Source organism: Capronia coronata (genome assembly GCF_000585585.1).
Source record: "Capronia coronata CBS 617.96 chromosome Unknown acBCG-supercont1.8, whole genome shotgun sequence".
NCBI lineage: Eukaryota > Fungi > Ascomycota > Eurotiomycetes > Chaetothyriales > Herpotrichiellaceae > Capronia > Capronia coronata.
In genome coordinates, this window is record NW_006912900.1 from 578,598 (window position 1) to 593,155 (window position 14,558).

Consider the following 14,558-nt stretch of genomic DNA (forward strand, 5'->3'; position numbering starts at 1 on the left):
GGCTCGAAATCCATGCGATACTTCTGATCGCACAGACAGGGAGCACAAGTGGCGCTTTTGCTGCATTCCAGAACAAAACTCCCGAATCGGCAGGGACGTCGGTTGCACGACCACGGACGAAGCAGCTCAGCAAGTCTGCTCCAGAGTCTCGACGAGCGCCAGGTCCGGATTTCACCCCAACCATTCGATGCGCCGCACATGGAGTGTGTCCAGATGACGATACGAAGCCAGGTCTCCTGGTGATGTGGTTCGGTTGTACCTGGATACTGCCTCAGCCTACGTTGGTTAGGAGGACATAAAGTGCCTTTTTTTGGTCTTTCCGTGTCCCGCCGCAGGTCGCCTTTTCAGCGATGATGATGCATGAGGAAGATAACAATCCTGCGGACCTCAGAGAGGAGAGTAATCCGGCTCGAAACCATTTCTACGGCGACCCCGACGCTCTGAACATGCCTGGCTTGGGGGAAAGGGTTGATTCTTCGCCGAATTTTCGCGACATGGGATCCGAAGGATCGCCCCTTTCGGCAGCCGAAAAGAGGAGAAACAAATTAGGTTATCATCGCACGGCGGTGGCCTGCGGTTAGTCTTCTCCGCCTGGTACCCTGCACACGAATCTCATTGACCGGACATAGGCCATTGTCGAAGACGCAAGATTCGGTGTATGCCTGCATTTGACGACCCCGTGGGTCGATGTCAGAACTGTATTCGGCTGAAGAAGGACTGTCACTTCTTTCCCGTCGACCAGCAGACCCCTGGCTCGGGAAGACGCGTACGATCAGGCACCAAGTCGACCGAAGGTGGCCTCAATGAAGCGGAGACACCAGTTCCTTCATCCTCTCCCGGTGGAGTTCTTAGGAGTGCGTCCTTCGAACATTTTGACCAGATGGATGGCCCTCTGGGCACGCCGCCCTTGTCGAGGAATAGTCCGGGCTACACTGGGTTCCATCTGGGCCCCGGGTCCGTCTCGGGCAGCGGTAGGACAAACTGATGCCATTGAACGACCCATTGCTGATCATCATAGGATTCGACTATACAAGTCCATACGACTACCGTCAGCACGCACAAACACAATTAGCACATCAACATCAACATCAACAGCAACAGGTATGGGACGATCCCTCAACAAATACTTACCTAGAAGTCATGTGGCTGATTCGGGCGATTCACAGTTCTATCCACAATATGGACATTCCTCGCAGGGACCTTACCCGTCGGCGTTCATTGCAGGGTCTATGCCTGCGAATCTGTCAACAATATCCAGAGAGAGTACCTATGAATATCAGCCATCATCGCCTGTTGCCGCATACGGCTGGGCCCAATCGCCCACACGATCAATGTCGATGGGCGAGAGGGAGAACTCACCGCAAAGCTTTCACGCAGCATACCGGACACAGACTTACCCCTCGATAGAGCGAAGAATTGCGAGTGACATGCAACACCTGTCGTCAACGAGCAGTCGTTTCATGCCCATGACTCTGGAAAATCAGCCAGGCGCAGCGTTGAACTTTTCGGACCCGATGCCTTATCAGCCTTTACCGGTGGAGATGCAGCAAGAATGGGCTGGCCCTGAGCAGAGGCCACAATTGGCAAGCTCTTCTGGAGCACCAACCCCAGTCTGGTATCCTCAGCAATCAGGATTGACTGATGCGGGAGATGTCGAGCGCTCAGGGCATCTTCTGCCCTCGCAACATCAGAATCCTCACTGAGATCATTGTGACACGTCCGAAGTTGCGCATCCATCGAAGCATTCATTCTGACGGTCGGCATCTACGCCGATGCATAGCCACCAGAATATTCCAGTCCATCAACAGCGGATCTGGATCAATAGCACTCGACCTTCTGCACAAGTCAAAAGTGGATTTTATTGTCCAGCTGGCAATATTCGACGAGATACTTAGTCTCCTTGCCTCAAATTGCTCGACACAAGTCTTGTGGAATGTCCTAGCGAATACCAGCGTTGGCAGGGCGAAGCCGGTTGACTATGCTTGTGAGCACTCCAGAAGCACAAACAGACAGTCCGTATATCGAGCACGAGCTGAACAGTGGATGCCAGCGTCGGCCGCAGCGGTGACTCCCGGCTAGTATGCTTCACACCCCACTAACAGGACCTTTGTTTCCATGTGAGAGGTATGTTCCATTTTTCTTCCCACTGGTGGACCCCTCAGGCAACAAATGCTCGAATCTGGCTTGAGGACGGGGTGGACGTTTCTTCATGGCCACTTGAGACACGTGGCAACGGGCTTTGCAGTTGCGTTCGCCACTAAACAAGACAAGGAGAACGGTCTCGTCCATAGAGGTGTCAAGAGGAAGGATAGTCAAACTGCGGAGAGAACCAACGATTGTTGGGTGCCTACCCCCTTGGTGTGCAGAGCGAGAAAAAAGCATGAAAGATGAAGACAGACAGACTTTCTCTTGAGGTCGTCACTGGAAGGGCCCTTACTCCCTCGACGGTAACAAGCTTGCCTCGCTGAGAAGGAGCGGAAAAGTAAACATTGTGCTTGTATTTCGTGCTTGTGTCTATCGCTATTGCTTTCTTAGATATTGGAGGCGGTGCAGCAGTGGGCGACTGACTCGGGAATTATAGATCACGTGATTACATGACTCGTCCAGTGCCAAAACGCCCTGTAGAATGCCGTACAGATTAGACTGCTAGACAATGCTCGGCAAAGTTTCCTGGAAAAAGCACTATCGCCTGCCGCGCTAGATTTGCAGCAAGACTGGACGATTCTGTTAGCATGCCCTCCTAGGTTTCCACAAACACACTTTTTTCTCCTGTTGCGATGGAGACTTTGAGTGATGAGATCTGGGATGTCGTGATAGTCGGTACCAGTATACCTCAGTCTCTTCTGGCACTGTACGGCTCTCTCTCCTCCTCAAGATCAGGCCCTAACTGACTGACCAAGTCTGCCTGGTTAGGTCGCTTTCACGATCAGGCAAGAAAGTCCTGCATGTCGACCGTCACTCCTACTATGGAGGTGACGATGCTGGTCTGAGTCTCCAGGATGCGGAGGACTGGGTTCAAGACCTGAACAGATGTGAGCACGAGTGGCATGAGAACTAGGAAACCATCCACTAACCGCTTTCTCAGCTTCGAGCACCGTCTTCCGAACACCCTCCGTGTGGAGACCTACTCGCAGGGATGAAGACGAGTCGGCGATCAAATCGGGGTCGTCTAGGTCCTACACGTTGAGTCTGAACCCGCAGATTATCTACGCTCGATCCGATTTCCTTCCCAAGCTTGTTTCTTCACGCATACATTCTCAGCTCGAGTTCCTGGCCGTAGGGTCGTGGTGGGTACACCGAGATGGGGCACTACACAAGATTCCGAGCACTCGTGAGGATGTCTTCAACGATACATCGCTATCGATGAAGGACAAACGTGCCTTGATGAAGTTCCTTCGATACGTACTGCAAGAAGACGCAGAAGAATCACTTGATCAAGAGGAAGAAACCTCGATGTCACTGCAGGCAGCGCTTGATACCAAGTTCAAGGTCCCCAAGTCTCTACAACCGCCTCTCCTTGCCCTCGCGCTCTCGCCGGTCGCTGCAGATTTCTTATCATTCAACAAGGCTCTGGCCAGGATCAGGAGACACCTGCGTTCGATGGGCCATTTTGGTCCGGGCTTTGGAGCTGTCATCGCAAAGTATGGTAGCACTTCGGAGATCTCGCAGGTGGCTTGCAGAGCTGGAGCTGTCGGAGGTGGGGTCTATCTTTTGGGGCACGAGCTGAAACAGCTTGACTCTGTCGACGAGGACTCCTCGCGTATAGGCGATAAAGGAGACAGTATGTCTCTGCTTGAAGGTACACTTTCGGATGGAACCCGGATCAAAACTCGATTTGTTGCCGGATCCGTCGACGATCTTTCACCACTACAGCAAACATTGTCAGATGTCACACCGTCTACTGGTACCTGGAAATCCATCAATATCGTGGCAGATCCGCTGAAAGCTCTCTTTCCCCAAACCTCCGACAACGGGCCAGTCCCTGCGGCAGCGATTGTGTTGATCGACAGAGGCGACGAAGAATCCGATAAAAGCCCGATTTACTTGCAAATACACACCGAAGATACGGGCGAATGTCCAGCGGGTCAATGTATGTTGCACACTCCTCAGCCCTCTAATTCTTCTATGATGATCCAACCTATGAATACTTATCTACATTGCCTGAGCACTCTGTGCCTTGCTGATAACTATCCTCTGACAACCTGACATGGAGACCCACACAATATCCTCTTTCCAGCTCTGCTCCAAGATCATGGCTAACTCGGGTGTGGCAGGTATAATATATGCCTCTTTGGCGGCTGACGATGAGGCTGCAAAGGATCGGCTGCAATCTGCCGTCAACAGTTTCATCGAGACGGCTGGGGTCAAAGATTCGCTCCTCTGGTCGCTGTCTTATTTGGTGCTGGGCCCTGCAGAGGAGCCGGATTCAAGCTATCCCCCACTACGCAAGCATTCCTCCCAGGTCCTAGTCTTCTCACCAGAGCCCTACGACATCTCTTTTCCTGACGGTGTTCTCGATGCTGTAAAAGAGGCTTGGACAACAATCCTTGGTGCGAGTGCAGCAGATGATACCTTTTTGCACTTCGAAGAAGGTGAAGCTGAGGTTGAGCAATGACCGACAGGCGGAGCTGGCTGTGATGACGAAAGCATGGATTTCTAAGCATCTCTTTTCCCCGGCACTGTCCCGGAATCCTGAATGAGATGGCAGGAATTCCTCAGCTTGCCCAGTCAGGCTAGGCGATGAATGCTAACAACAGACTCACTCTGCTGTGCATCTCAGTGTGCCTTTGCTGGTCTATGGATGTGGATAATGCCAATTGAGCTGTTTCCTGGATGAATCGCCTGGTATTTTGCTGGAGTGCAAGAAAGGATATCTACCTCCCCCCATCACTGCACTGTTCTATGTGCACAGGCGCTTCCCCTGCATGACTTTTGACGGAGTATTCACTTTGCCATCTTTCTGCATCTAGTTTCTTGATTTGTTGACTGGAGACAATGGGTGTTGCTTCACCAGTCAATTATACAGCGCCTTCGACTTGATCGGGTTATGAATTGTACGTCGGGAGCTGTGAGGTTTCTATTACTACTTCACTGACACATCTTGTCGCATAGTGGCTCCTTCTGTCAGCCTCTGCCTCTGTCAACGACTTCCCGCCGTGGACCTATGACGGAGTGCTGCGTACAGGAGTCCACTATGCTCTCCAGTCAGATGCCATATCTGTTGTCATTATCGTTTACTCTGTATCTCGTACTCACCACCTGTCGACCAAGTTATCCGAGTCTTGACTTTTCAAGAGGTTTAACAGAGATGAAGTACCTTACACACCCAAGTTGAGACAGTGTGCCTGCCAAGAGATGCCGACTCTCTAAAATAGCACCAGGCTAGCCGTAATCAGACTAGTAAACCCTCTAACCAAACTGAGCACGTGATCAGTGCCTGCGCCTTCTAATCCGGGTTTCCTTCTCCCACACTTCAGGCCTCTCTCTGAATGGCTTTCAATCCACCTCACAAACTTCAACCTCCAAGCACCAACCAACAACCACCATCCACGGGCTGAACCACCCACCATCAACCCATCCTCTTCTAAACCCTCTGCCGCGGCCGCTGCCATGTCGTTCGGCCATTCATCTTTCGTCGCTCGTTCTGCACTGCATGCGCCTGTCATAGGCCATGCAGCTTACCGAAGACTTTCATGTGCGCTCATGTACCTTCAGACCTATCATTTTTGGTACAACTCTATCCGTGCGAAGACCAGCCCAAGACTGATGTGTCTATCTATGGTGACTTTGACATCCATCCTTACCGATTGCGGCCAAGGCAAAGCGACAGTCACCTCTCCACGGCTGGTCGTTGGGCACAGCTGCCTCGGTTTGCCTCCAGGTCGGCCTCCAGGCGAGCTCTGGGTTGGATGAAAGAGCAACATCTTTGGCTATGTCTCAATGCTACCGCACCTAACAGGACGGGTTTTTGTGGGGTTGCACACATTTTCTTCTTCACATCTTGGTAAAAGTTCGACTGACCCTGGACTTCCCGTGTCCCTTGATCGCCTGGCTCCTGAAACAAGTGGGTTGATGAGTTGGTTCCAACCGAATTAGAACTGATTACACTCCAACTCTGACCTTCCGAATACTCCGCCAATCGCGAGCCCCATACAATTCAGCCTGGCTCCATTGCCGACTACTACCACAGTCCTATGTCCTATGTTGACGTGCATGGGTATCGCACATCTAACTTTTCTTCTGACTTACGGTGCAGTAGCGTTGCCTTTGCTCATGGTCGAATGGCGGGATCTGTTGCGATCCATCTTCGCTGTCCATCCCACAGCATCACCAAAAGAGCCGATGTGCTCCGCAGCCCATCGGCCACCACCACCTAGGTACCACGCAGTACATCTTCTGATATTGGCTCGAAAGATACCTTGCTCGGCACGATGTATATCCGTCGTCTTTTGCGCGCTTCTTTTCCTTTCCTACTTTCCCGACTCTAGCATTGACACTGACTCTGATTCTGCGTGTTATTTCGCCGGGAGGAAGAAGCATTCTGTCGGCAAACTCTCGTTTTTGCATTGAGCCTCTCGTTTGCTGAGAAGCACAACATTCCCCTCTTTTAGGCCGTCCAATTGACTTTGGAAAGCCCGACAGCTTCACAAAAGCCACCACCTGCCCAGAACTGTTGATCGGCTACCGGCCCGTGGTTGGATTTACTCACGTTTTAGGACAGGAAGCTCTCGCCTAAAGCACCACGAATATGAGTATGATGCACAAGGCAATAGCAGCGCTGCTGTTATCGGCTGGCTTGGCTGTTGCTCGACCATTGACGGCCAGAGGGTTGATCAATGACGCTGCCGGTCAAACCTACGACTACATTGTGGTTGGCTGTGGTGTATCTGGTCTGGTCGTTTCTTCACGTTTGAGCGAAAACGAGGATGTAACGGTCCTCTGCCTCGAGGCGGGATCACTGTGAGTCTTGAGGCATGCCAGAGCGGCGTTGAACGACACATTTCTAACTTGGACAACAGCGATCATTACGAGGATGAGATTATGATTCCTTACTACATCGGTCTACAACCATATGGGTTCTACGAATGGGGAATATATACGGTGCCCCAGACCCAATTAGATGGCGTCAGTCGTCACATCCCATTGGGGAAAGGGGTTGGTGGTGGTTCCCTTATCAATGGTATGGTATGGAATCGAGGAAACCAGCGAAGTTTCAATGCCTGGAATGACGTTGGAAACTCTGGATGGGGTTGGAATGCCCTTCTGCCATACTTTGAGAAGGCAAGCAAATGCATACTCCCACTACAGTCCGCAGTATCTCAAAGCTAACATCACCTACCCAGTCCGAGACGTATACACCGAAGAACTACGAGGGTGCAGAGGTGCAACCCGAGCTGCAGAATCCTGCTGTCCACGGCACGAGTGGCCCGGTCCAGGTATCGTATCCCAACTATTACTGGCCGCAGACAGACAACTGGTTCGCGGCGCTCCATGAATTGGGCATTCCAACCTCGGCCGAGCCCAACGAAGGCTTAACCGCGGGTGGTTACTTTTTGCCCTTGGACATTGACCCCAACAACCAGACACGCTCCGACGCCCGTCGTTCGTACTACGATCCCAACATTGCACGAAACAACTTCAATGTCCAACCAAACTCCCAGGTCACCCGGATTCTGTTCGAGCAGGGCGACCAATTGACAGCTACCGGGGTCGAATTCGCAACCGGACCATCCTCACCGCGTCAGACAGCGTACGCCAGCCGCGAAGTCATCCTTGCAGCTGGTGCCATCCACAGCCCCCAATTACTCGAGCTTTCGGGTGTTGGACAAGCGTCCGTGCTTGAATCGGTGGGCGTGGAAGTGCTTGAGAATCTGCCCGGTGTCGGCAACAACCTGCAGGACCACGGCATGATCCATCTGGACTACCATTACACGAATCCTGCAGTCATGGACATCAGTGATTTTGCCAGCAACTCAACCTTCAATGATGAGGCCGCCGCGGAGTATTATGGGAGCAAGACCGGACCATGGACAGCCAAACCCAGCTGTGCCGTTGCCTTCCCTTCACTCCAGCAAGTCACGGACGACGTCGAGTCCAGGCTAGCGGCCGCCAGTTCTGCGCCGTACAACCTTCCGTCGACGTACGATGACGAACCGACCCTTCAGGTAGGCTATGAACGCCAGATCGCCAGCGTGCTCGATGAGTTGGCCCACGAGGACATCCCGGCGTTCGAGAACTTGAACAACAACGCCGGTGGATTGGATTTGGCGCTGATGCGGCCACTGTCTCGGGGTACGACGCACATCACATCGATCGACCCTTTTGCTTCTCCCAACGTCGACCCCCGATGGCTGGTTCATCAGTTCGACTACGACGTCATGATCCTTGCGATGCAGGTCAACCAGCGCATTTTGGACACGTCGGCGATCCAGGAGCTCGGGCCGTCTTATGATCAAGTTCCTTGGGACGCGTCGGTGGATGAACTTGGACAAATTCTGCGGTCTGGCATCGGCACCGAATACCACTACTCATGTACGACCGCCATGTTACCCCTGGAACTGGGTGGTGTGGTGGATGGAGAGCTGCGGGTTTATGGAACTAACAATTTGAGAATCGTGGATACCGGTATCTATCCCATGGTTCCTGGAGCGCATTTGCAGGCGGTGGCATATGGTGTTGCTGAAAAGGCGGCCGACTTGATCAAGGCTGCTCAGTGAGTCTAAATGGTGTCAATAAGTCGACTAAGAGGTGTCGGGAAGAAGTGTCGTTTTGATCAGTGTTCTTTTCCATTCATTTACTTTGGTTTAGGTGCGGTTCGACGCAGTCTTTATGGATTGAAGTCGGGGATATGAGGAATGGTTGGATCCAAAAGTCATTTTCGAACCGTCTGTGCGCTATAGGTATATATTTGAAGGGGGAAAAGGACAATGTCTAATGCAGTCGACGATGAGGAGGAGGTTTATGATAATGAGGATGAGGAAGGGAGCATATATATGTATAGATCCGTATAATATACTGTTTATTCTCACTTGCTCAGTGTGCTCCAGGACGTTCCGCTGACTGTCAGGTTGGGATCTTCAGATTGCATTTATCTATTTTCTTATTCACTTTGGCATAAGCATCTGAGATACTCTATGATGAGTCGATGAGCTCCTTATCCCTCCTCTCTACCCCTGACGCTTCCCCGCGCTTTGTTCTTCCAGTGTTTGCTGGGTTTGCCAGGGGATAATCCAAGGTCCCTAGCAAGTTACCCTACCATACATGTTGTTTTTACATCGTCAATGTGACCATGAAGGAGCTGTGATTACGAATGGAATTTGACTTTGAGTGCCTCATGAATGCGAGTGCGATGACTGATGCTGTGGGCTGTTGGGATACTTATCATGATGGATGATGGTGTTGACGGAAGTTTCCGATCTTTTGCCTTGTTGACATCCCATCCAGTATATTCTCTGTGGTCGGGTATTGGGAATCTATCTATTTAGAAGCTCGGGTACTCTTTTCGACGTTTATGATGACGGCGTTGGAGAATGCATGATACTGTATCAATGTCTTGACTGTGCCCGCTGCCATTGTCTCTGTCATGCTTGAGTGTTGTACATCCATCTATCCAGACAATCGCTTTTCTGTTCCAAAGCGTGGTATCATGCCGAGGAGCTCATTCCTGGGAAGCGATGTGCAGCCGTCGTCTTGACGAAATCCCGGCGTCAGTTACTCCTGAGCAGCAGCCTCAATGCTCAACCAGAAATCCACCCACTTCCGCTCAGTCTCCTGCATCTCCTCGCCGGGGTTCTTGTAACAAGTGTCCAAAACACGTCGGATCCGCTCTCTCAAGACTTTAATCGCCATCAATTGCCTCCAATGTTTGACGGCGAGCTTGACCTTGCCAGTATCCAGCACCAGCACGCCCGCGAAGAACTTGTACTCGGCGTCGCCGAGCAATAGCGCCAATGCAGATTCAGGGATGGCTGATGTTTCAAACACGTTGAGACTGCCGCTGCGGTTCTGCATGGCCTCGTAGAAAGACAGCCAGCGTGGTGGCTTTGTGTTGTTGCTGGGATGGTTGACGGAACGAGCGGTCAGAGACACCTGTTGATTGCTGTAGACGTTGCGCCAGCCTTTGCCTTCGCGCAACAGGACTCGCGGGTACAGTGCCATGGCCAGGAGAGCGTTGAGTGCTCGATCAGTGATGGTCTGGTTATACCGTGGTGGAAGGGCGTAGAAGACTCCGCTCGCGCCGCCACGGCTCCCGGCACCTCCTGTCCGCGCTCGGCTCAAGCTGGCCTTCTCCTCGCCTGACAGGATCACCTGGCCAGCGTCGACCAAATACACCAGCAGTTGGATCTTCTGCTCCTCGACCTGTGACATGGCTTGGTCGGAGACGTTGTTCTTGCGGCAGAATTCTTGGACAGAGCGGGCGGCCTTGGCTCTTCTCCAGCTCTCGTACGCGTTCAACGACGACAGCAGGTCCGAATCCCCGCGGCTGAACGCCTGCCGAGTGTCTGGTTGCGAGCCAGTGGCTGGGGAGCTCAGGAATGGAGATTTGGAAGTGAGGAGTGAGATGATGGCCAGAATGGGGTCCTGTCAAGTTAGAATCATGGTTAGCACTATCACTATGGCAGAGGAAAAGCAGACCATCAAACGTACCAGGCTTCGGAATATCACCCCGAAGATGGCGAGTTTGGCCAACGACACTTCCAATGGCAACCGTGCAATCTGCTGGCCTAACGGTGTCAACGCCTCTGTCTTGGTCAATGCTCCGGCGTCCTTCAACTTCTCGATGGCCCGCAGGATGTTTTTCCTGGACGGCGGGTCGATCGCTGCATTAAGAGTCTCCTCGATCGATCCTAGATCCCACACTTTGATGCGCAGAATAGGATCCTGCAAGCCCAGTCGCAGCATCTCCGGCACTTGCTGTTCCAACATCTGGTTGTCATGTCGATACTTCGTCACCAGATGGAAGCATAGTCCCTCCTGTACACGCGCGGCACGACCCCGTCGCTGACGGGCTGAAGACCGCGAAATGAAACCCTCTGTCAGCCTTGACAATTGACGGCGTTCGTCAAACCGCATCACTTTCTCTTTGCATGTGTCGATGACCGCTGTCACATCCGGGATCGTGATACCGGTCTCGGCAATGTTTGTGGCTATCACAATTTTCTTGTAGCCCGGCGGTGGGCGTTCAAATGCTCTCTCCAGGTCTTCCGTGGAAAACGTCGAGTGAAGGAGATATACGAGCCAATTCCTGCTGAAGATGTCCAGTGACAGGAGCAAGTTGTGCAGTCGTCGCATCTCGCCAATGCCGGGCATGAAAATCAGAATCGCGCTGCTGTACTTCTTGTACTTTGGTTTGCTGGCAATGGACGCGGCGAGCTTGACGATCAAGTTGTAGTCAATCCGGTACTCGTCCATGTTGGACAAAGTCCGGAGCGTCTGACTGCTGTACGCTTCCGGGTTGCTGACGACCGGACGTCCTTTTTCGTTGCCGTAGAAGTCATCGGCAACATCCTGGGAATCGTCCTGCACGGACAGGGCTTTATCCTTGACATCATTCGTCGCCTCTACCGCGTCTTCGAGAAAGCCGACCTCAACCGGGAACGTTCTTCCTGGAAGGTCCAATACGGGAGCGCCTCCGAAGTATTCCGAGAACTTCTTCGCGTCCACCGTTGCGGACATCAACACAATCTTCAACGTGCTCCGTCTCTGCTGCAGTTTCTTGAGAGCGATGAACAGCAGATCCAAATCCATCGTCCGCTCGTGTACCTCGTCAAGTATCAAATAGTCCAGTTCGTCCAGATCTGGAGATTCTTCTAGCATCCTCAGCAGCACCCCAGTGGTAGCATACGTGATGCGCGTGTTACTGCTCGTTTTCGATTCCAGACGAATGGCGTATCCCACGAGAGAGCGCATGGTACCAAGGTCATTTCGACCCTCGCCCAATTCCTGCGACACACGCCTCGCAAGCGTCACGGCCGAGATTCTTCGTGGCTGCGTGACAAGGATGTGGCAATCTCTGCCCTGGCTGAAGTCTTGTTCCAACAACAATACAGGGATGCCAGATGACTTGCCGGCGCCGGTCTCCGCGCAGATCACGCTGACGGCATTGTCGCCGACGCAGCTAAGAATCATGTCTTTAAATTGATGGACGGGGAGTTGCCGGCGGACTTGGAGCATCTCCTGAAACGCAGGACGAGCGGTCCGCGACTCCCATCCTTTGAGGATCTCTTCCGGATCCAATTTTGCAGGCTTGGGGCGCTGCAACCGGCGTCGTTCAGCTACAACCCCCTGTTGTTTGCCACGATCTGTGCTGGCGGTCTGGGTTTGCACTTGTTTCATCCTTTCCTGTGTTTCATGGATCAGTTCACGGATGCGACGAAGGCTTGTTTTGTGCTCTTCATCCATTACTCGTTGCTTCGCTTCGTTCAAGTCCTTGATAAGATCTCTCCAGACTGTAGGAAGACGAGTTGTCGCTTTCTGTTCTTTAGCACCTAATGAAGAGACAAGAAACAGGCCCAAAGCGCAGACATAGGCTTCGGATTGCGCACTGCTCGCAGCAGCCATGCTGACCATCTGAAGACTCCACAGGCGCGGCGCAGTTGTCGCCAAAACCTCGGATGGAAGCGCATCTATAGTGTGAGGACCTGGCAAGACATCCACTGTCCAGGATATTTCCAAGCTGTGTCTCGCTGAGTAGGAACTTTTGTGCAGGGTACGTACTGCCACTCGGGCCTTTGAGTCATGACCTTTACATATGTCGTCGAGGAGTCTTCGTGGAGATACCCCTGTCCATCGGCCGAAGTCGATCGTTTTGATGTCCTGCTGTTCTGAAGCTTTTTCTTTGGTGGAGACGGCTTCGTCGACTCCTTCGAACATGCCACCGAGTAATCCATCTGCGACTGTATCGGTATTTCCGACCAGCTGGTCTTCTTGGCGAGAAGGCGCAGTTGCAGGTTCCGGTTGTGAGCTTTTGACCTCGTGCGTTTCTTTTCTCATCTCCTCGCGCCGCTTTGCAGCTTTCTCTCTTAGACGCTGTTGGTGCTGGACTTCCAACTCGATTTGGCTAATGCTCCACGCTGCCTCTGCTTCGTATTCGTCAAACAATGGGTCCCGTATCAACTGCTGCAGTCTCTGGGTCACCCTTGCAATCCGCTTCTGTTTTCTAGAGGTGCTCTTTTGAGTCTGCTCCGGCTCTGTATTCTGCGCCTCCCAGATCAGGCTTCGAAGTCGAATGTACTTCTCAGTCAGCTTCGCAGGGTCGTTATCTTCATCGCTATCGGAGGAAATATCTGGTGAAGAATCTTTCTCTGATTCCGATACATTTGTCGGAGTGCTTGCAGGGCTCTGTCTACTTTGGCTGACTGTTGGAGGTTCTGTGATTCAGTTAGCATTGCCATTAGTGCGATATCAAGGTTACAAGAAACAATTCTTGGCTTCCATGCAATGTTCCAAGGTAGCACGAGTCCCAAGATCTCGGCACTTCCTCCTGGCAGCTTCTTGTGCTGATGTTTGAGATGATCCCAGTAACGAGGTGCCGTGAAAGGTGCAAAAACATGATAGTTCCAGCTCACTAGCCGGATTTATGGACTTGGGATCACTCACCCGATGTCGTTTGCATGGGCGTGCTCTCACCACTCAAGCCAGGTTTCGATCCTGGCACGCTTTCGTAACTGGGCAACTCGCTAGGTCCAGTATTGGACGCATACCACTCGAATGCCTCCTGCAGCCCAGGCAGAGAATCGGTGCCAATGGCCAGCTTACCCCAGGTGGCTAATATCGCAACATGAGCGATAGCTTCGGGGACTCTTGGGAAGTTCAACGACTCTAAGACTCGTTCCAGAGTCCAGAGGTCAACCAACGTCTTCTCCTCGTCCAAAATAGGTGCAATTGCACTGCCACTGGGCGCGACATACAATGACTCGGACGCGTTGAAGGTCACTATCTCGTCAACCGTCGCGTCAGCGAGCCAAGGGTATGCCGACAGTCTGTATGCCTGTGAACGTAGCTGCCGCCGTTCTGTCTCCAACTTTGCGACTTGCCGGGATGCATCAGCTATCGACCGTGCAGCATGCTTCTGTACAAGGGCCTCTAGTTCGGAATTTTCAAGATGCGCTTCGAGTTCCTCTGGGCTCATGTTCTTGATATCTGAGGACCCCTGAGACGCCGGCGAGAGCTGACTGTTCGTGTCAATAGGCTTGGAGTCAGGAGTTGCAGCGGACACCACAGAGCCACGATCTTCGGGCGCTGAGGTATCGTTGGGCTGCTCGACTGACTTTGCCTTGGAAGGAAGTGAAGTCGTGGCAAATCCTCGGGCTGGATTAGCCGCAGGCTTCTTCTTTTTCTTATTTGGAGCCATAACGAATGGGTCCTAATAGAAGCTGAAGTTATGCTAGACACAGAGCAAGCTCACTTCCAAACAGATCATCCTGTTTTTGAATGATGATTACTTTAAGTGCAGAGTGTTGAGCCATGATTGAAGTACTGTTCAATATGCCAAGCCTGGGATCTGTTATGGACAATATATCACGCCGCCTTATTGGCGGACGAAGCTTACCATTCTA

At 52.3% G+C, this 14,558-nt stretch overlaps 4 protein-coding genes across 4 annotated transcripts; 3 read left to right on the forward strand and 1 right to left on the reverse strand.

The window, feature by feature from the left end:
* Window positions 1-356: 356 nt before the first annotated feature.
* On the forward strand, window positions 357-1,703 carry A1O1_08455 (uncharacterized protein; the record flags this gene model as incomplete). The annotated part of the gene is made up of 4 exons (XM_007729317.1): window positions 357-576; window positions 630-971; window positions 1,019-1,101; window positions 1,167-1,703. 4 exons carry the CDS (start codon window positions 357-359, stop codon window positions 1,701-1,703), a joined length of 1,182 nt encoding a protein of 393 aa, XP_007727507.1.
* A 1,074-nt stretch (window positions 1,704-2,777) lies between these two features.
* On the forward strand, window positions 2,778-4,615 carry A1O1_08456 (uncharacterized protein; the record flags this gene model as incomplete). Its single annotated transcript, XM_007729318.1, has 4 exons — window positions 2,778-2,851; window positions 2,914-3,032; window positions 3,086-4,090; window positions 4,275-4,615. 4 exons carry the CDS (start codon window positions 2,778-2,780, stop codon window positions 4,613-4,615), a joined length of 1,539 nt encoding a protein of 512 aa, XP_007727508.1.
* Window positions 4,616-6,754: 2,139 nt separating this feature from the next.
* On the forward strand, window positions 6,755-8,717 carry A1O1_08457 (uncharacterized protein; the record flags this gene model as incomplete). Its single annotated transcript, XM_007729319.1, has 3 exons — window positions 6,755-6,960; window positions 7,020-7,314; window positions 7,374-8,717. 3 exons carry the CDS (start codon window positions 6,755-6,757, stop codon window positions 8,715-8,717), a joined length of 1,845 nt encoding a protein of 614 aa, XP_007727509.1.
* A 994-nt stretch (window positions 8,718-9,711) lies between these two features.
* On the reverse strand, window positions 9,712-14,353 carry A1O1_08458 (uncharacterized protein; the record flags this gene model as incomplete). Its single annotated transcript, XM_007729320.1, has 3 exons — window positions 9,712-10,581; window positions 10,648-13,370; window positions 13,600-14,353. The coding sequence occupies 3 exons, from the start codon at window positions 14,351-14,353 to the stop codon at window positions 9,712-9,714; spliced, it is 4,347 nt and encodes a 1,448-aa protein (XP_007727510.1).
* Between the last annotated feature and the right edge of the window lie 205 nt (window positions 14,354-14,558).